This window comes from Homarus americanus, unplaced genomic scaffold, assembly GCF_018991925.1.
Source record: "Homarus americanus isolate GMGI-L3 unplaced genomic scaffold, GMGI_Hamer_2.0 scaffold41027, whole genome shotgun sequence".
In the NCBI taxonomy this organism is placed as follows: Eukaryota; Metazoa; Arthropoda; class Malacostraca; order Decapoda; family Nephropidae; genus Homarus; species Homarus americanus.
In genome coordinates this window covers 10005135-10028308 of record NW_024745073.1, presented here as the reverse complement: position 1 = coordinate 10028308, position 23174 = coordinate 10005135, and the positions used below count along the sequence as shown (strand labels likewise).

The window sequence follows — 23174 nt, the reverse complement described above, 5'->3', positions numbered from 1 at the left end:
TTCAATGTTGCGCTTATAGTTGACAGTACAGCACTGGAAGTATTTGCCAACTACGTGACAGAGACGTGACCGATCGCCCGGGCGGCTAGCGAGCCGATCAGTGGCGAAGAGGATAAAAGTCACCGATCGCCCGGGCGGCTAGCGAGCCGATCAGTGGCGAAGAGGATAAAAGTCACCGATCGCCCGGGCGGCTAGCGAGCTGATTTTTTGGTGAAGAGGATAAATGAAAAAGGAAAACTGCTCAGAGACGTGACCGATCGCCCAAGCGGCTAACGAGCCGATCGGTGGTGAAGAGGATAAAAGTAAAAAAAAGTAAAAGGAAGTATACGAGCTCTTGAATGTACATGGACTGTGGGAGCTCACACTCGTTGTTATCACAACATTTGCAGGCAAGTTATTTCACGGGGTCACTTGTCTAACTCCAAGTTAATTAGCTCTGACAGTTTTCTGCACTGTTAGGTTCTTTACCACGAGGCGGTAATTTCTGGTGCCCGGGGCGCCCAACCGCAAACTCCAGATATGTACTGTACGTTTGATTTAATGCCCCTTAAGGTGCTTATACATTTATATGAAGTCATCACCACCATCCACAGTCTCCTCCACCAACACTCACAGTCTCCTCCACCAACACTCAGTCTCCACCACCACTCACAGTCAAAACCTTCTCTCAACTGGTTTACCTCCAGTCTGTGTATCGGTTACTCGGTCGCCTCCACTACTTGCAGATTCTCCTAATTGCCATGTTGCCATACTTGCCACCTGACATATAACAAGTGCCGTACTTATACTTGTACATTATTCTATTCGAAGCTTATTTAACTATTATATCTATGCATCTTATGATTTGCCATACATGTACACATCACTTATCAAACTTACGAATCATTAGTTGCCATAGATGCATACATCACAAATTCTCATAGTAATTGTGCTCATAACGTTTTGTCGTACATGTACATATTAATAGTTGTAATACTGACACAGCCATATGTCGTACAAGTATTGCATATAACTACCACAACTGCACACACAACGTTTTGCCATTACAACAGCAATATTGTCCTATTTTGTTGATGTATGAGCAGGGCCGGATTAAGATCCTTAGAGGCCCTAAGCACTTAAAAGATTTTGGTGCCCCCCCCCCCATATATATGTAATTCAAAATATAAACAATAATAAACCATAAAATAAAATGTTATTTTTCGAAATTAAACAAAATTTACAGTAAGATGGAAAATAATGTTTATTTTTGTATACGACCACTTTATTTTTAGTTGAAAAGTTTTCTCCTACTTTTTTTAATTGCAAAGTCTTTGATCAGATCCTCAAAATTAGTCTTATGTAACACATCTGCTTCTATACTTAGTAGAGATAAGGGATCCAGCCTGCCGGGCAAGACAAGAACGTTCACGTGAGCCTCCGTGGACCATGAGGCAGTTAGCAGATCCTAATTTTGTTGTATATCATTAACTTCTATAATTACTATTTATTATTATTATTGTGTATATATATATATATGTATGTATTTTTTTTCATTTAATGTGTGGGCCTCTTTTTGTGAACCCTGGTTCAGCTGCACCATTTGCAGTTTTGCACCATATGGTCCATGGTAAATCCGGCTATGGAAAATTTCTGTGGTGCCCCCCTTCCCTTGATGCCCTAAGCACATGCTTATTTTGCTTAATGGTTAATCCAGCCCTGTGTATGAGGTCTCCCGCATACGAAAATCTGTAAGGCAGGGTGTAGATTGTCGACTATATACACATTCTTTTAAACACCCTGTATATCTGTAACTGTAGTCTATACTGTTCTTGTTAAGTGGCGAATCATCAGAGAGGTTGGCTGTATAATTATGTAAAGCGCAATCTTGGAATTTTTAGTTTTTTATCCAATAAAATAATAATAATAATTATTATTTTAACCAGACGTTATTGTAACATGGAATATAGCAATGATATTATTGAAGTTACATTAGGTACGGTTTTGTTGTGGTAGAATCCAATGAAACTTATTATGAGTATAAGTATGTTGAAAAAGGTTTGAATGAGTTCCAACTCAATAAAACTTTACATAACATCATCTATGAATTGTTTGAAAACTGCTAGCCCTGAAATGCACCATCTTAAGCGATCCTGTTTCTGTGATCGACGTGAACATTCTGCGTTTGCGCAAGCACTACTTATTACAGTATGCTGAGGCATTATGCGCGCGTGTTTTGATTAACATGCTGTAGTATGTTAAGCGATCGAGGGTGGAAATGAAACTAGATGTAAAATAGGACACTGTAGTTTATTCTTACTGCAGAAATAATTCGAATTAATTTTGTTGTGAATTCTTTTAAACTGATAGTTTATTAAAAAAATAATTAGTGGGTATCTACTGGGAGTTTTTAAATAGCAAATCCGAATTAGCTTAAGATGCAGACGGTAACACGCTGACTGTTTGGTTAAAAAAAAAATATATATATTTTTTAAATAAATTGTCAGTTGACCTTGAAAGATGACCATCGATTTTGGAACCCAATACATATTGGCTGGTCGGGGGCCGCTCACACCATATTAGACAGATGAGCAGAGCGAGATAAAAGATAGTCAACAATAAAGCCTCAATATTGGCTCTCAGCTCCTGAGTAAATGTTCACAGATTTCAGGGTAATCCCTCGGAAAAGGCTAGTGTCTCATATGATACATCACTTTGGTTGTTAAAGTAAACAACAGAAAAAATCCGTGATTTGGAAGCTTGACACTTATGTAAGGTGCACGAGAACTACGAACACTAATGATAACCATCATCTCTATCGTGTTCCTGACTAACCTCGAAAAAGTAATAACGTTGGTGGTAGGTGGGTTAAAGACTGACGAATGCCAGTGGGAAGGGAGTGAGTATTCCTTTGCCATGGATTTTTTTTTTAATGATAACTTTTGAACGCATTTTTTTCATGTTAATTGTAGTATTTTTCTATTATACAGTATTTGAGTTTCCCACACAAAACACTGTAAATTGCCCTTGACCGCTGCAGGACCCAGGAGACATTCCAGCGATCCCTTGAGCTCTATGGCAGCCCAGTGACCCCATGACCTCTATGTGAACCCTTATGATGCATCTTGTCATGTCGTGTTTGGGAACCGCGGGCATAAATCTTAGTTTTTTTTAACATCCACTTAATACTACGTACTTACTACTTTGCTATCACTCGGACTCGAGTATGACGATCATCCAGCTATTAAACAATGATATGAGTTATTAAGAATGTCACCAAGGTTGGTGAGTTCTGAGGTGACTAAAGAGGCCGATACGGGACCAGCAGTGCCGTTCACAGGTGTTGCACGTGTGGGGGGCTACATCTAGTGCGGGAGGGGCGGCAGCAACATCTTTTCGACGTTGGTGCTTGCCTGCCTTAGTATGCAGTCAGGCACACTCGAAAGTATTGACATCTTCTTGTGTGGTGCTCCTCCAAGCGTTACGGTGTGGAACAATCGTCTCTCAGGTGAGGGGGTCGATTTGACACTTTTTCGGGTTTGTCTGAAGACTATTCTTATACCTTTTCAGTTGCTCGCCAGCACTATGTTTACTATTCATGAGGTGACTGTAAAGCAGCTGCTTTGGCAGTCTACTGTCGTCCATGCGGGTAACATGGCCAGTTCAGCAGAGTTGTTCATGGATAATGGTAGCCTCGATGCTCCTACAGTTGGTGTCAGCGAGAATATTGGCATTTCTTCTCTTGTCTTCCCACCGCTACTAAAACCCAATATAATATAAATGTTCAAGCCTATAGACATAGGCCTAGTTCAGTAGACTACGTTGGTGAAAGTTTTCAAGTGCCTTGAGGTGCCTCCTGTATGTGACCCATGTCTTGCTGCCATATAGCAGGGTGGGAAGGACCACTGCTCGATATACGTGCAACTTTGTAGATAATTTCAGCTCCCTACAGCTGAAGACATGGTTTCAGAGTCTGCCAAAGGCTTGAAATGCACATCTGATCCGATGCTAAATCCTTTCATCGATGTCCGCGGTGGTGGACAGGTGAGAGCCGAGACACCGAAAGTGGGTAACATTAGAGAGGGTAGTACCGTTAAGCTGGATGGATGGTGGAGGTGTAGCTGAACCAGGGGCAGGCTGAAAGAGAATATGAGTCTTACATACATTTACCTCAAGGTCGAAGTGTGCAAATGCATCTGCGAAGGTGTTGAGGATCTACTGTAGGTTGCGTTCAGTGTGAACGACAAGGTTGAGGTCGTCTGCCTGGAGTTGTCTTATGTTGAAAAGACCCTTCATCTGGTACTCAATGTCCACCCCTCCGGCTAAATTGGCACTGGTACGAGTAAGGAAGGCAGCCAAGAATATGGAAAAGAAAGTTGGTGCCAGTACACATCCTTGTTTTACCTCCATTTGGATGGGGAAGAACTCAGACTGGATGCCATATTGGAGTTGCCTCACAATAATGATGAATTATGGTGGACAGCCAAAACGGCTGAGGGTCCACCAGAGGGCTTCCCTGTTGACCAAATCGAAGGTCTTGGTTAGGAACTTAGGTCGATGAAAGCCATGTACAGGTCACAACGCTGTTTTCTGCACTTTTCCTTTATCTGGCGGGCAGCAAAAATCATGTGCTCTGGTCCCCAGCTGCCACTCCCACTCAAGTACAGAGACCCTACATCAAGACCTACAGGCCGATTACTGACTCTGCACTGCGCCTCTTCGGGCAGTGAATAGTTCACCATCCCTGGACTGAAGTACTTAGCGTGGATGACGTGGAAACCAAATGGATAAATTATACCAACACCACCACGGAAGCCCACCACCACTTCCTCCCCGAGAAGTCCGTCAGATCTCACCCAGCTGACTTGCCCTGGATCACACCTCGGATCAAAAGACTTATGCAACAGAGAGACAGAGCCTTTCATCTCAATGACCACATCCGCTACAGGTCCCTTCGCAACCGAGTCATCCGCGAAATACGCACTGCAAAGAAGTCCCACTACCCAACCAAATTACAACACCTGAAGCAGACCAACATCAGTCAATGGTATGGTAAGCTTAAAGAACTCTGTGGACTAAACAATAAGACACACCCCCTCCCCTTCCTTAGCCATCTCACTAATGTTGACGCAGCTGAGCAAACAAATAACCATTTCGCTACTATATGCCAGACGCTCCCCCGGCTTGACACAACCACTCTCCCTGCTTACCTACCAGCCCCCCTTCCCACTGACTTAGTAGAAGAATTTGAAGTAGCAAAACGCCTGGACAAACTAAAATTAAAACGCTCTACCACCCCCATTGACTTACCAATGAAACTTTTCAAGGAGTTCTCCCCGGAGCTTGCTAAACCCCTATGCTCCATCATCAATGCTTCTCTCAGTCAAGCCAGATGCCCAGCTGACTGGAAGACCTCTTATGTATCACCAGTGCCCAAGTCAACCAGCCCACAATCCTTAAATCAGCTACGACCTATTGCAATCACCCCAATACCCAGCCTAATCTGTGAAAGTTTTGTGTTCGACTGGGCTTATGCTGATATTGCAGGAGTCGTAGACCCTCAGCAATTTGGCAACATGAAAACTTCCTCCACCACTCACTGTCTTGTCAGCTTTCTCGATTACATATACCGCCATCTCGAGAAACGAAAAACGTCTGTAGCTGTTGCCTTCATTGATTTCACTAAAGCGTTCGACCTAGTCGACCACAATATAATCATCAACAAAGCTATTGACCTCGGGCTTCGGAGAAGTCTTATACCATGGCTCACAGACTTCCTCAGTGACCGACGCCAAGCTGTACGCTTCCGAGGGGCTGTCTCCACCTTTCAGTCACTCACCTGTGGCGTCCCCCAAGGCACCAAGATGGGACCACTCTGCTTCCTTATGCTCATCAATGATGCCCTAAGAGAAACCCCTGCTCACTGGAAATATGTCGACGACGCCACCATTGGGATCAGCGTCAACAATTCTGCTCCCAACTATACCGCCCTTCAGGATTTATTGAACAGTCTCCAAAACTGGGCCACCAACAACCATGTCACCATCAACCATACCAAGACCATGGTTATGCACATCAACCTCTCCTCCGACATTGTCCCACCTCCTTCCATTACTCTAGGTCCGAACACACTCCAGGTTGTAGATTCCACGAAGCTCCTCGGCGTCACCATAGACAACAAACTAAATTGGAAACCACACGTCAGTGAAGTTGTCAAATCCTCCAGTTTCCGTCTCCACCTCCTCCGCCGACTCAAATCCCTCGGAGTTCCTGCACACGAGCTCCTCAGTGTTTACACAACATTCATACTTCCCAAGCTCACCTATGCCTCCCCCACCTGGTCTTCCTCCCTAAATGCCACACAACGTAAACACCTAGAAAAAGTGCAAAAGAGGGCATGCAAGATTATTCTCTCCCCTTCCTACTCCACATATCAAGAAGCGCTCAACACACTGACCCTTTCGACTCTCACTGACCATCACCACGACCTCATCTGCAAATTTGGTAAGAAGCTTCTACACCATCCTCGACACCGGCTCCTACTACCACCTGAGATCCCTAGTCCGAGAATTGCTGTTCGACACCACAACCGCATCCAGCCCATACGTGCACGAACTGATCGCTATAAGAATAGCCCAGTCCCAACCATTGTAAAAATTATCAATAACTTGTAATAAACCAGTGTATTCACTCCCAGTAAACACTACTCCTTGCACTGTCACTATGTTGAAATGAACTGTAGTTTGAGCTTTTCCCCATCTAGTTATTATATGTCTTATTTGTGTCACTTATGTTACTTGTATATTATTTGTAATTCGAAACCCATTCCCCAAATATGTAACTGTATATTTTCAGCCTTCTGGCTGCCAAGCTCTTTCAATAAACCGTTAATTATTATTATTATTTATTATTATTACGTAATAGTCTAAAGCCACATAGAGATTCTGGGAGGAAGTTTTCCGCCTCAGGAAGAAGTCTGTTTAGGAGGACTCTGGGAGTAATCTTGTCAGCTACAGACAGCAGTGAGATCTCATGGTAGTTGCCAGTCTGACCAGTCTCCCTTGTTCATATAAATATTGACGATGGAGGCGTCTTTAAGAGCTTGGGGGATTCCTCCTTTTCCCATATATTCTCCAGGAGAGAGTGGAGACTGCTGGTAAGCAGAGGTCCTCCTGCTTTATTCACCTTGGCTGGGATTCCATCAGGCCCTGAGGCTTTGTTATTTTTCAACTGTTTGATGGCAGTAGCTACCTCATCCAGGTTTGGAGGATAGCTGAGGTGGGTTAGTTCTGGATGCTGAGGGACCTGCTGGGTAGTCAGGACATCCACATTGGTGTTTCGGTTGAGCAGTAAATGGTAGTGCTCTTTCCAGCACTGAAGGATGCCTTCTTCGTCTTTAATTATGGAGTTACCGTCGGATGAAGAGAGGAGAGCTGCGGCATGAGTGATTGGCCCATAAAATGTTTTAGTGGAATTGAAAAATTCGTGCATCTTGTGTTGATCTGCAAGTTTTTGTGTTTCACATGCTTTATTTTAAACCAGGTCTTTATATTGCAACGTTCGCACGAGGCCGTCGCTTTCTTCTTGCGGAAGGTATCAGCTTTGGTCCATGACTAAACGTTGTTCTGCCAGTCAGTTAAAGCAGCACAATTCTCATCGACGAGTACTGTACATTGATTTCCGGGTCATTTTCATCAAACCAGTCCTGGTGTATTCTTTCAATCTGGCCGAGGGTCTCTCTGCAGGTTTTTGTCGACATTGTCAAGAATATCCCATTCAGCACTGGGATTTGGGTTGTTTGTTGTTGGGTTGTTTATCAGCCCACGTTCGAGCAGCTCTCTGAAAGCATGTGCTGTCGCTGGATCCTCCATACTTTTAGTGTTAAAACCTCTTCTGGAGGATTGCTGCCTTCGCAATTTTGGGGCGACATGCAGTGAGAGCTTTGCACTGACAAGCCGGTAATCAGTGTCGCAGTGGTCTGAGCCACGCATGGCTCGGATGATGAGGATATCTGCGATCTCTTTCTCTGACAATGAAATAGTCAATGAGATGCCAATGTTTGGATTGTTGGTGTTGCCACGAATCATTGAAGATAAGTAAATAATCCTTAAAAATGCAGAAAAACAAGCCGGGCTACCTTAAACGGCATTTTATTGCCGCCTCAAAAAAATATAAGTTTCTTTTTGGGGGTTTTCTAAAGGACTAAGTGGGCATATGATCCGTCATTCATAGCAAGGTACAGTGTACATAGGGATAGCATATAGATACCAGCAACTCGTCGAGGAGAGCTGAAAAAAAAAACGAAAGACAAGTCAAACTGTCTTGGGCGGCAACACTGGACGCATGAGAGTGCCAAGGAGGTTAAGACCAGCAGAGGGCAGCTAAGTGATTATTTAATTTTTATTTTTAAATAACATTGGTGTGCCACAAGGGCATGATCACTCCCACGTATCACTTCACTTAGACTTCAATTAGTAGATGTGATTATAAAGGAAGTCATCCCACTAAGGGTTAAATTTCTTTGTCAGAAGAAATTAAGTGTACTAATCCAGTGGATGGCACTAGTCAGTGACTTAATACACAGCGGAGCGTGGCTTTAAAGGGACCTTGATGCGAAAGCCCTGCCACCAAGACACAGAGTAGAAGCAATTATCATAGTAATAATAGATCACAATATTATTATTATTAAACCGATGATTAGAAGTCCATCACATGGTAAACAGGTGGCCTTAAGGCTGAGTAGATCCATACAGAGTCTGCACGCCCACCACCCCCCCCCTCCTCCTCCTCCTCCTCCTCCTCCTCCTCCTCCTCCTCCTCCTCAACAGCAACAACCATGAGGGGTATGGAATCAGGGACTGAAGCATCACCAGGAAGTCTGTTGACGTGCAATTGCTGCAGGGCGACGTTGGATGTACAGAGTGCAGGTCTGAGCAATCCAGCGTTTGGGACATTACAGAATGCTGTAAAGCATGAAGGCTGATGCTCGTATTGCCCTGACTACATAGTCAATGTGAAAGAGGCGATTGCAAGCCATAGCAGAACGAGTTTCCTAGGGACGAAAATAGATGAAACTGGATCCTTGCTGGTTGCCAAACTAAAACAAGTTGGGAAAGAGATCCTTGCTATGACTGAGGAAGTAGCCGATAGAATGGAGGTGGTAGTGAAGAGGAGTTATTCTCAGCCCTTAGCAGGGCCACGGGAGGTGGTGGAGAGAAATGCACGATCAGAACAAGTTCTTCAGCAGCTAGGGACTCTGAAGAAGTGTGTCGAAGAGATGGCGACTAGCAGAAGAGGAGGGACAACAGGAACGTTTTGAGCGGAGGAACAACGTAATAGTTTCAGGAGTTCCTGAGAGCCAGTCGGAGGAAGCTGAGAGTAGGAAAACACACGATAAGTTGCAGTTTTAGAATATTTGTACAGAGGTTCTGAATATGCCATCCTTCCCTCAGGATGTGAGGAGGCTGGGACAAAAGCAGGCGGACAAGCCTCGCCCCCTCAGGATCACAGTAGTGAGTGAGAAGAAATGGGAAGTTATTCGGAATGCAAAAAATCTTAGCAAGGTGCAGGGCATTTCAGAATGTATTCATTCACCCGGATCGCACCTGTCAGGCAGAGGGAACAGCACAAGAAGCTCCTACAGGGCTTTAAGCAGCAGAGGAAGGAGTTGAGGAGGAACGGCGACGGGTGTACATGGGTTATATCCAGGGGGAGGGTAATGGAAGCAAGAGCGCCAGAATAGAGCGAGAGGGCAGCGGTACACCCTCCATCCACTCTACCTCCCATCCAGGAGGAGGCGAGCACCGTGTAAACAATGACATTTCTAACCACACCCTGCAAAATACAGTGTATTTAGCAAATGCTGCAGCTGCTGAGAATGGAGGGGGGCCGGAGTTACTACGAACGGCAGACGTTACCGAAAGCAAACTCCGGCGTGAATGCCATGTACACTAATACTGACAAGTTCTTTGATAAAAGAGAGGAGTTTGAGACACTACTGAAGGTACACCAACCCGACTTAGTAGGAGTTGTATAACTGTTGTATAAGAACAGGAGAATCGACCCAGAGGAATATGAGTTTAGTAATGACGGATATGACTTATTTACGAACCTTTCTCAAGAAACTAGCAAGAGGGGTGTAGTTATCTATGCTAGGCAAGACCTTAGAGCCAGCCAGGCGAGAGTACAGGGAGAGGATGTTTTAGAGGAATCCAAGTGGTGTAAAATCAAATTAAAGGGAGGAGACTTATTGTCGGGTGTATCTACAGATCCCCAAACTGTAGCTTACTAAACCAAAGGAAATTTAAGAGCATTTACAGACAATGCAGCGATGCTCAACCCTAGCCACCTCCTTATCATGGGGGACTTTAACTATGACGACGTTGACTCAAGAAATGAGTTCCCGCCAAATGACATAAATAACCCAGCTACTCTTTTTGTAGAAACTCTGAGAGATACTTTTCTGTTCCAACATGTTAAAAACCCGATGCATTACAGAGGGAAACAAACACCCAAGCCACTTGACCTCATCATAGCAAACAAGGAGGGTATGGTGACTAAACTGGAACATCTAGTCCCAGTTGACACCAGCCACCATGTACTGTTACTTACCTTAGTTCATGACAAAACCAGGCCAAAGTGCAAATATTACAAGGGAAATTACGACGGGATGAGGGAGGAGATGAGGGGTATCCAATGTCCTGCCTTCTAAAGGCATAAGAACGCAGGCACTACGTTGAATATCATAGCTAGTACAGTGAACCATTTAATCGAGAAATATATACCCAAGAGCAAACCCCTTGCCTCCAGTGGTCAACAGAGTTAAGAACACCCAAAAATTCATGGCTTGGGTTAGGTGAAATGATCAGCAGGAGAGAAGGATGTATGCAAGAGCCAGAAACCAAGCAAAGTCAGAGTGTAGAAGTGCTGAAAAGGAGTTCCAGAGGCTGGTTGAAAGCGAGGTCAAGTCAAACCCAAAGACGTTTTACCTCTATGTAAAGTCGAAATTAAAACGCAAGTAGGAGTATCAGACCTGAGACTTGAAGATGGTAGTTATGCAAAATCTGACCAGGACAAAGCTGAGGCATTGAACAGTTTCTTTTCCTCGGTGTTCACAAGAGAATATGTGAACAATCTTCCTGCGTTTGAGGACAGACGGTTCGACACAGCGCTGACCCACATTGTGTTCACAGAAGAGGTTATAAGAAATAAACTATCAAAGCTAAAGGTTCATAAGAGTCCTGGCCCTGATATGGTGCATTCCAGAGTGCTAAGAGAGTTGTGCAACGAGTTTGCTGAGCCCCTGAAGATCCTGTTCTGTAAATGCCTGGATGAGCAAAAGGTCCCCGGTGATTGGAAAATGGCTTATGTGAGTCTTATCTTCAAGAAGGGTGATTGTCACTCCATGAATAACTATAGACTGATGAGCCTAACCAGCATAGTACGTAAAGTACTTGAGAGCATTATAAGAGATGCCATGATGGAACATCTGCTACGAAACTACCTTGTACAAGATTGCCAACATGGTTTTATGCCGGGGCACTCCTGCTTAACACAATTACTCAAGTTACTGGATGTTTGGACCCCAACTCTGTAACAAGGTGGTAATATCGAAAATATATACCTAGATATTACCAAGACTTTCGACAGCGTACCCCATGAAAGGCTGAAACTAAAACTGGAAGGGTATGGGATTTGGGGAAATGTCTGAGCATGGATCAGAATCTTTCTCCATGACCGCAAACAGTGTGTGGTGATTAATGGTACCAAATCATCATACGTACCTGTAGCAAGCGGGGTACCACAGGGCAGTGTATTGGGCTCGCTGTTGTTTGTTTGCTTCATAAATGACATGCCTGATGCTGTGCATTCCTCCATACAAATGTTTGCGGATGATGCCAAGCTATTTTGGGAAATTAAGAACCAAGAAGACTGTGAAGAGCTACAGATGGAACTCTGTGAACTTCAAGAATGGTCGAAGAAATGGCTGCTAAGATTCAATGTCACGAAGTGTAAGAGGCTGCACCTGGGACGTACCAGCAGTAAGAAGGCGTATCATATGTCCCAAAGGGACGAAGAAACTGCATTAATTGAGATAATGTGAAAGGGACCTAGGTGTGTATGTTGACAATGAGCTGAAGTTGCGAGAAGAAGGTGAATCAGGCAACTAAATTATTAGGTCTTATAAGAAGGTCGTTCAGATATCTAGACGGTTCGTCCCTCGTAACGATCTTCAAGAGTGAGGTGGTTCCTCGTCTGGTCCCCGAGATATGCTAGGGACTGTCAGTTGATTGAAAATGTTCAAAGGAGGGCCACCGGGCTGGGGCCTACACTTAAGCACCTCAGCTACCCTGAGAGATTAGAGCACCTGAAATTGCCTAATCTTATACAGGTACTGCAGATGGGCAAGGGGTGACCTAATTGAGGTGTATAAACATCTCAAAGGGCACTACTTACTCAAGTGTCCTTACTGTATGTATGTTATGTATTCCATTCATATATAGTATTTATTTAGCCTAGCCAGCAGCGTGTGGCAATATATTTGTTTTGTCCCACACGCTTAGATAATGTGCCTGGCGACATATGGAAGCTGCTACATGTATCACTTGCCACATGTCGCCTGAGGGCTCAGTTGACACTTAGTCAGAGTAGGGAGTGCCGTCTTGCTTGTACCTCTGTATGTCCAGCAAATAGAACCTACAAAGAACTCTACAGGTGTTTGTGTTTGCTCCTGTAGGTAGAACTTAGTACCCAGAACATGTACACTTACCTGGAGCTGGCGGACGCTCGTCCCACAAGGGGTCACAGCTCAATGTTAAAGAAGCTGCAAGCCCAGAAAACTGTGAGGGTTAACTTTTTCAGAGTGAGAGTTGTGAACTCTTGGAACAATTTGCCAGAGAGTGTTGTGACGGCACCGAGTGTGAGCTCTTTCAAGACCAGATTTGACCAACACTGGAGCAGGCTCAGATACATTCACTACCCGGTGCTTGCCCAGTACTTGCCAACAGTGCATAACGGAGATGTGACCGATTGCCCAAGCCGCTAATGAGCCGATCAGTGGGAAAAAAAAAATACTTGTACTGCAATACATATTGTAAATGCAACGCGTGACCAGGAATTTTGTGTGCAGAACATGAATTTCATGTTTGTTTGTTTGTTAACAAATGTCAAACATTCACTTATTCTTACAGAAATGTCGATTAATTTTACCACTTACATTTTTCAGTAACTTAGGATAGCATGATGATCAATTTATCTCTGTGGATGCATGTCTAACACCACTTACAGTGATTCTTTGTACCTGTATTAACTCCCCTCTTATTTACATATTCTTTCAAGGTGAAATTAAAAGCCCCCATACCTTATCTTTTTAATATGGCACTGCATCAACATCATCATGATAAAGAAGATGGCATTAATCAATTCTCAGGTAAAAAAACAACAACTAAAATACAGTATTATAAACTGTTGATTCTTACATTTAGATATTGATATTTATTCAGTAAAATTATATCACAAGTTTACATTAATTCAGTATGTACCTTATTGTACACTATATAGGCAATACAGATACCGTATACAATTAAGCATGTATATTAACAGTTCAATACTGCACATGTATACAATGTAGCAGATATATAGGCAATGCAGTATACAATACTGCTGTACAATACATTGACCGTTCAGGTATACAAACAATTTACAATGTACCAAACAATCTGGGTATATAAACAATGGTACCGTAAACAGTAATTCATTTTGACTAAAGATAGGCAACAAAACCATTATATATATGTATACACAGTAATACCCGCTTTACTTTCCGCGATTTCTCAGATTTCTCATTTACGCAGTACCTTGCCACAACCGGACTTTCACTTTCCGCGGTGCATATACTCATATACGCGGTGAAGTATAATTTATTTTTTTATTTTTTTTATTTAGCTCATAAAGTTCATACAAATTACCCAGCCAGAATATAATTTACATTGCTGGAATTCTTACAATATGATGATCATTTTGAATATAAACATCATGGATTTTGCATTAGACATACAAATTTTAGATCTAATGTAATAATTTGGTTTACACAAAGCAAGTATTTTATCTTTTGTGCAAAATATATGAAGTTTACATACAAAATATTCCCTGACCTGCAAGGAATCCAGAAATGTCAATTATATTATCCTAACTTTAGTCTGAGGTATTATTTATTACTAAACGTTTAAATCTAGTGTTTCACCCAATCATTTCTCAGAGAGGTAGGGGCCAGTGAGCTGGGAAGAGGGGAGGGGGGATTTGAGTCTATTATTTGAATGGACATTAACCTGGTGACTGTATTTCTCTTAAATATTAATTGTGTGAGCATACCATCATAAAATTTAGATGTTATTTTTACTACAACATAGGTATTGTGTCGGAAAAAGTGGAGTTTGGGGGTCGGGCCAGTCTCTATTGGAATTAATCCCATATGTTCTGTTGTTCACTTTATGCGGTTTTCACTTTCCGCGGTACCCTGTGGGTTCAATTGACCGCATAAATCGGGGTACTACTGTATGTTAATATTACTGGCTTTACTGTGCATGCCAGGTACTGTATATTATAAAAAAGTGTTCTCTTCCCCTTGTGCCCTGCCAGTTCATATCCCTAATCCTTACAAAATTTGTTGTAAGATATTCTAGGCACTTACCAAGCACCAAAGCATCCTTCAAGCATAGGTGGTGATGATATTCTTAAGATTGGTCATGCTGATATTAGCACCACAGATGACAACAGCTACACGGAGACCCTTGAAGTTAGCACTAACTTTTTTCATAGCTGCCAATGCCACCCCTGCAGCACCTTCCACCACCTAGGAAAGACAATTTAAAACAGGTTTAAATAACAACAAGAATATTGACATATCTCTCACTGTTGTTTCATTGCTCTAAATAACATTTATTGTTCCTCACTATGTAGCAGAAGAGGACCTGGAAATAAATACAGGCCGTACTGTCCATTGGTCTTAACTGTATAAGTCCTATTTTGTGAACAAACTTAATGAGAATTTTGATACAGTTCAGTATTTGGTTTAATGAGGGCTTCTTGAAGATGGATAACTACCATAGTGCAGAACTGTACATGTACAGTACTGTACTACATTCCTCCTTGTTCTGGGAAGTTATGGCCTCATTTATTTTCCTGTTCAATTGCAAATCCAACTCTGTGAACTCAAAATTACTGTATAGCATTGTATTTCAATGAAACTTGATATATTATAGGTTTATAACTCAAGAATAATTTAAAAAAGTTCTACATTTAGTATTTTATCTCCAACTAGGGACCTCAATCTACTGGATCTTGTTACTTTCTCATTCATTTGCTACTGTACTGTATCCTGTATGAGGAAGATATCACGTGTTACAATTGATTGAGTACTGAACTACTATAACCTATAACCTATATTTGCTATAGTTAGGGATTAATTAATTAATGATAAGGATATTAGTTAACCCTAGTAGAGATATAAAAAACCTAAGGAACATATTATACTGTAGTGTTACCTCTTAAAACCACTGTCTCTATTTGATTTGAACGAACACAACAAAGATGCCAAGTAAGGTCACTACCACTGTAATATGAATGGTTAAAATTCATTTGAACCTGGCCTGCCATTGCTGGCCCAGGAACTTAACCAGTACAGTACTCCTTATCAAGATTACATATACCTGTACAGTATGGTACTGTAATATGTTTTTACTTCATTGAAAAACCACAGATGGCAAGTGAGAGCACTGCCAATGTACCATGAATGACTAAGAGTCATCTGCTCTGTGAGTTAGTAGTACACAACCAAGATTAACTCACTAATTATTATTTGAACCAGGAGTACACACCTTAGATGATCTACTTAACTTTTTCTGATGAGTTACAAGTACAAAATCAAGATTTTTCATTAAAATCTTATGATTTCACATGATAGCATGTCGTAACCTTCCTACCTTCTTATGGTTCTTTAGACAATAAAAGACAGCTTCAGCTATCTCATGTTCCTCTACTAAGACCCACTGGTCCACCAAGTCTCGGCACAAGGGGAAAGTCACAGTAAATTCTTCTATTCCACCTTTGGGAAGTAAAGAAAATATATTCTTTAGACATACTATACAGAAATCTTTTTTAAATGATATATATGGACTGCAAACATACTGTCATAAACTCGTATACCTGTACTGGTAAGATAATAAAACTGCACTACTGTACAGTACAGTACAATACCTAAAACACAGTGACTAGTTACTGGATTATATATTTATCTACAGTACTGTATTTACAGGAAAACATTTAATTTCCATTCTTAATGTTCTTTGTTTTTGACTTTTCAACTGCCATTAATAACACTCTTACGTTATTGTAGATGTTAATTACCTGAAAGGTAAATCTGAATTTTGATAATATAATTCCTTCATCTGTTTGTGTCGTTACGAATCTTGAAAGTGCTGGTACACGAACAACTTGGTGTTTAAAGTCTTTAGTAATACTGTAGTTGTAATTCTTGGCCTTTCATTGCCCAAAATACATTTATTTTATAAAGATAGGACCAAATTTAGGGATTCTAGTGTGCAAGCAAACAAATAAACACATCGAACCAACCAATATACAGTAAGTCCTCGCTTAACGTCGTCCCGCTTAACGTTTTATCTGTACTACGTCGCTAAACATTAGAGACCAAAAAATGTTTTAACGTTCCGGTGATTCGGTACAACGTAGTTTTGCGTTATCACAGACTACTTTTTACGGCGCATCACCCTCTCTCGTGTGGCCGCGCTACGCTCTCGGCTCGGCGTTCTACCCTCACTCGCGTAACGTCACATCCTCGAGCGACACCAAGTTAATCTCTGTTACTTCACATCATTCGTGTGTGCTTAAGTGCTTTTGCTCTAAAACTGTACTCTAACCATTCGAAATGGCTTTCAAGTGCCCATCAAGTGCTCCTGATGCTAGTGTAGTGAAGAGGCAACGTAAGACCATTACCCTTGCTATGAAAATGGATGTATTAACCCAATTTGAAAAAGGGGAATGCGCTGTGGACATAGCCGCTGTGCTTGGCCTAACCCCCACATTGGTGCGTACTATCCGGATCAACGCTGACAAGATTAAGGTTAGTGCTGGAAGTCGTACTACTCTCAGTGCAACTGAAACAACTCATACTAGAAGTACAGGTACTGTGATAGTAAAAGTGGAAAAGATGCTGGCTATGTGAATGGAGGACCAGAATCAATGCAATGTGCCTGTGAGCCTTATGGTTATCCAGCATGAGGCCAGATCCTTGTTTGATGACATAAAGGAAACTGAGGGTGAAGGATCGAAGGATGAGACCTTTACAGCCGGCCGAGGATGGTTTCAACGATTTAAGAGTCGTTATAACTTCTACAACATAAAAATTACTGGTGAAGCTGCTAGTTCAGATACAGTTGCTGGCAAGACTTTCCCGCCTGAATTCAAGCAGATTATTCAGGAAGGAGGCTACTCATTGAAGAAAGTCTTCAATGTGGATGAGTCTCATCTCTTTTGGAAGAGGATGCCTGAGAGGACCTATATCTCCAAGGAGGAGAAAAGAGGGCCAGGTTTTAAAGCGGCAAAAGACCGTTTGACGCTGCTGCTTGGCGCGAATGCTGTCGGTGACTTCAAGCTGAAGCCTATGCTGATTTCTCTCGCTGCCAACCCACGGGCCCTGAAAGGTTACTCTTAGGATCACCTTCATGTGATTTACAAGGAAAATTAGAAGGCATGGATAACCAGCGCCATATTTAGTCAGTGGTTGAACGTGTACGCCGTCCCTGCAATGAAGGAATACTGTGCCAAGGAGAACCTTGACTTCAAAATTCTTCTGATCCTTGACAATGCTCCAGCTCATCCTCCCAATCTCGACGACTTGCATGACAGTGTAAAAGTTGTATTCCTGCCTCCCAATACGGCAGCACTGATGCAGCCTGTGGGCGGCTTCAACATTCTTCATGCAATTGAGAACATTGGCAAGGCATGGGAAGCGGTTTCAGAAAGTTGCCTGAATGGTGTGTGTCGTGTCGTAAATTGTGGCCCGAGGATTCACGGACTTAGTCCCAGCTGTGAATAGGGATATCCTCAGCTTGGCTAAACAAGCAGGCTTTCATGAGCTGGAATCAGAGGATATTGAGGACGTCCTGGCATCCCATACAGAAGAGCTCACCAACAAAGATCTGCAACTGTTAACAGAACTCTTAACTTACAAGAGGATGGCAGAAGCATTCAACATGTTCCAGCAAGCAATGCAAATCCTTATAGATGACGACCCAAACAGAGAACGTAGCTCAAAGGTTCAATGAAGCATTGATGACAGTCTTGGTTGTTACACTGAGATCTATAAGGAGAAGAAGAGTAGCACCAAGCAGTCAACACTGGATTCATTTTGTCGTCGTGGGACGGCAGAAGCAGCTTCTTCACAACAGCCGGCAGCTGAGGAGGAGCACACAGCAGCCGAGGAGGAGCACACAGCAGCCGAGGAGGAGCAAACAACAACGGAGGAGAAGCAAACATCAACAGAGGAGCAAACAGCGGCGGAGGAACCCCAGTCAGAACAGGAGGAGGAGGCAGCTGCAGAGTCTAGGTGACTAACCACCCTCCTCTGCTCCCACCCTCCTCCCCTCCCGCCTCCTCCACTCCACTACCCACCACACACTCACTCTACCACCTCCGCCCATTGGTGAGTACCAATATAAACTTAGTGGTTGTATATGCATGCACTATTTTCTATAGAAATGGCAATGATTTTCTGTATATGTTTGTATTTCACAGGGCAAAGGGAGTCTGGGGAAGGTAACTCCTGTATTTTATTTACATTTCTTTTGGGGAAAATTGATCCGCTTGACGTTGTTTCATATAACGTTGCGTTTTCAGGAACGTAACCCCGACTTTAAGCGAGGACTTCTTGTATGTAAGGCAAACATATGTAGAGATAGCTATAGGGTATCTTTCAAGTACAGTGTCTGCCTTATAAGCTATGCTTATTTATTTTGTGGACAGATATAGTTCAACTCCATGTATGAAAGGAAATAATTAAATATAAAATAGATGAAATATATACATAAGTTTATTACTGTGATCAGAAATTGTAACAAGCAAATTTTATGACACAGTTATTGCTAAATACTCAGTACTGTACAAAAAAATTTCTGTACAGCTTGACTTACTGACCAGCAGTGCCATCAGACAGGGTTTCCTTGCTCTCATCTTGGATGATTCTACCCACTTTCACTGACTCGTGCATCACTTTTGAGTTAGCTGGAGAACATCCTACAATCTACAGGAGGACATGACTTGTGAGATACATGACATATGCTTCATATGGAGAAGAAGTAGGCAAAGGTGTTGAATTTAGAAATTGAGGACTCACATACACTGTATTGTACAGTCGGGACCAAAAGTTCACTCCCACCCAAATTGAAGGAGCATCGACACCAATTGAGATGAGACTCTCAGGGTAAGTCAGTTTAGACTCATTCCTGAGACTCAGTTTCACTACGAGGAGTGAACTTTTGTCCCGACTGTACAATCAGTTTGGATATTGGAATGTAAAGCAAATACAGTAATATCTCCATTAGCCGGAATCCCTTAAACCCGGAACTCTCTGATAGCCGGAATTGAAATTTTCTCGGAAAATCGTTCCCAAAGCTTTGGGAACAATTTTCTGGGGGCAAAATTTCAGAGAAAATTTTCCCGATATCCGGAAAATTCCGGGGATGGGGGAGTTTTTTCCGGGTTTGAGAGATGAAAATCAGGCACATTTTCTTGAAATTCCGAGAATATTTTTCCGTTACCCGGAAAATTCCGGGAATGAGGTATTTTCTTCCGGCTTTGAGAGAGTCGTCTTGTTATCGGAAATCTTTCATTCCCAGAAGTGCTCTGCACCGATTGTACCGGCTGACGGGGATATCACTGTATAACGTAGTGTCACTGAATATACACTTGAATACAAAGGGTTGAAGGATGTACTGTATATTAAAGTAATGAAGATGAAGACGGAAAAAACATATAAATACTATTCTGTTCTACAGGTTGACAACCCTTTATCCAAAATTCCGAAAACCGAAAAGCTCTGAAAACCAAAAGTTTTTTTGTGGAACAAAACTTTTTTTTTTTAACAAGGATTAGCCCACCCAGGCCCCGATGTGGGCCTGGGGGAGCGAAAATGTAATAGTAATACTAATTATAATAAAAATAATAATTAATAGTAAATAAAATTTATAAAAATACACCAAATAAAATGATAATAATTATAATAATAATAATAAAATTAATAATAATAATAATAATAATAATAACAATAATACTGTATTAATAAAATAATAATAATAATAATAATAATAATAAAGAAATACAAGAATGAAAAAAGATAAAAAGTGAGAAACACGACCTAAACCTATGAATTATTATTATTATATCCCCCCCCCAGGCCTCAATGTGGGTCAGTGACTTGTGCCCGGTTGGGCTAAAAAACCATTCTGAAAACCGAAAAATTCCAAAATCATAAATGCCTCTGGCCCCAAGGATTTCGGATAAGGGATTGTCAACCTGTATCTGTTTATATCCAATATGCCATTTCAGTGATATAGAATAAGATGAACTACAAAGAGCATTCTAAACATCTCTCTTGTTCAACATTTCATACATACAATAATACAAAAAAGTGACTCGAAAAAGTTTTCTAGGAATATATTTATTACAGTCTACAAATAAAAGACCAGTTATACTTCTTTAATATACTGTATAAAGTGTACAACAGTTATAACCACAAAAGGCTGCAATCATATTTAATTTATTAATGTACAGCATAACAGTATCTCCAAGTGTATATTTAGGTATGTTAATTATTTTTTGTATTAAATTACAATTGTATGACCGGAGGGTGGAGTAGAACACATATCCTTCAGATATTTTTTACTTTTTTTCTTTTATCCTCTTTGCCACTGATCGGCTCATTAGCTGCTTGGGCGATTGGTCACATCTCTGTTATGCACTGTTGGCAAGTACTGGGCGTGCACCGGCTCCTGAATGTATCTGAACTTGTTCCAGTGTTGGTCAAGTCTGGTCTTGAAAGAGCTCACACTCGGTGCTGTCACAACACTCTGGCAGGTTGTTCCAAGAGTTCACAACTCCCATTCCGAAAAAGTTATCCCTCACAGTTTTCTGGACTTGTAGCTTCTTCAACTTTTAGCTGTGACCTCATGTGGGGTGAGCGTCCTTTACTTTACTTTATCCTCTTTGTGACTGATTGGCCTGTTTAATGCATGGGCAGTTTTTTCATCTCTGTTATGTACTGTTGGCATGTACTGGCTCCAGAATGTATCATTATCTGCACCAGTGTCGGTCAAGTCTGGTCTTGAATAAGCTCACACTCAGTGCCGTTGCAACATTCTCTGGCAGATATTTCCAAGAGTTTAACAACTCTTATTCCAAAAACGTTTGCCCAGACAATTTTCTGAACTTATGGCTTCTTCAGCCTTAAGCTGTGACCCCTAGTAGGGTGGGCATCTACCAGCTCCAGGTATGAAAACTCAACTGAGCAATGTTTATAGTCGTCTATTAAGTCCTTTGGGCACGATCTTTCACAGAAAGAAAAACTTACCCCCAGACCTGGACCCCCTGTACCTTGGTAATATAGTCCTCAAACGTGAACAAAATACTAAATTCCTTTGAGTTATTGTTGATGAGAAACATAACTGGAGAAACCACATACAAGCCATTCACAGTAAAATCAATAAACAGTGCGGTATCATGTATCACACTCGACAGTCGCTCACTCTCACAGCAATGAAAGAAATCTATCATGATCTTGTTTACCAACACCTGATACACTGTCACACACTATGGGGGGCCTCTGGCTCTTCAAAAACACAATCTCTGGTTACTGCACAAAAGAGAGTTGTATGGACAATGACCTACTTGAAAAAAATCAGATCACACAAACGAAAAATTTGTTATACAGTTTTGAAATTTTTAAAATAAGGATTTATTAACACCTACTGCTGTGCCCTCTTTGTTTACAAACAAATCTATCAATCACTTGCTTGACAATAATTATTTCCAGTTCCAGAATAATCAGAGATACAACTTAGGCACCCAGAGCTACTAAGACCACGTCCCATGTGCTCCTCTCAGTCCCAGACCTCCATAAAATATCATGGTGTGAAGGTGTGGAACAACTTACCCCCACCCATCGGAGCAAAGACTACGCTCCCTTCCTTTAAATCAGTCAGAGTGAGGTTGTTGATTATATGTAGAAGTCCGCGCGCTTTATGGGCTAATGAAATATATATGGAACCTCGTGTTTTGAAGCCGGATTTGGTAAAAAGTTACTCTGATTACTTAAGTGGCACGGAAAGTCCCCTATTGGAGGTTCATGGTGCCATAAGCTCGATGAACAGGCTTTGTGTGAAATATAACAAAGTCTCGGACTGCTTTTAGTATCCTAGTGGTCTAGAGGTAACATTCCCCAGTCACACACATAAGATAGTGGGTTCGATTCCTGGCAGGTGAGGTTGTTGATTATATGTAGAAGTCCGCACGCTTTATGGGCTAATGAAATATATATATATATATATATGCAAGTAAATCACTGTAGGTGCGCGTGATCTAGGTATATGCTGATAACCACAAGGAAAGAAGAAAACACGTGCTTGGGAACTTCGTGTTTTCTTCTTTCCTGTATATTGTATATATATATATATATATATATATATATATATATATATATATATATATATATATATATATATATATATATATATATATATATATATATATATATATATATATATATATATATATATATATATATATATATATATATATATATATATATATATATATATATATATATATATATATATATATATATATATATATATATATATATATATATATATATATATATATATATATATATATATATATATATATATATATATATATATATATATATATATATATATATATATTAGTGGCCTCGGTTAACGAACTCAATCCGTTCCAGAAGGTCGTTCGTTAACCGAAACGTTCGTTAACCGAAACCATTGTTTCAATGGGTTTTTGGGTAATTGGTTCCAGCTCACCGAAAATTTCCTAAATTCAACAAAAATGGTAGAAAAGTTCACTTACTTTGAGGTGTGTATGTAGAAGGC

General features: G+C 41.3%; 1 protein-coding gene across 1 annotated transcript in view; it reads right to left on the bottom strand.

Annotated features, from left to right (window-relative positions):
* Positions 1-14555: 14555 nt before the first annotated feature.
* LOC121878372 (L-threonine dehydratase catabolic TdcB-like) overlaps positions 14556-23174 on the bottom strand; it is a 29779-nt gene continuing 21160 nt past the window's right edge. Inside the window, exons 7-9 of the mRNA XM_042384575.1 lie at positions 19189-19294; positions 15960-16081; positions 14556-14830 (exon numbers count right to left, since the gene is read on the bottom strand). Of these exons, the coding sequence (XP_042240509.1) occupies positions 14687-14830; positions 15960-16081; positions 19189-19294 (372 nt within the window). The 3' untranslated portion in view covers positions 14556-14686. The remainder of the gene's footprint in view (positions 14831-15959; positions 16082-19188; positions 19295-23174) is intronic.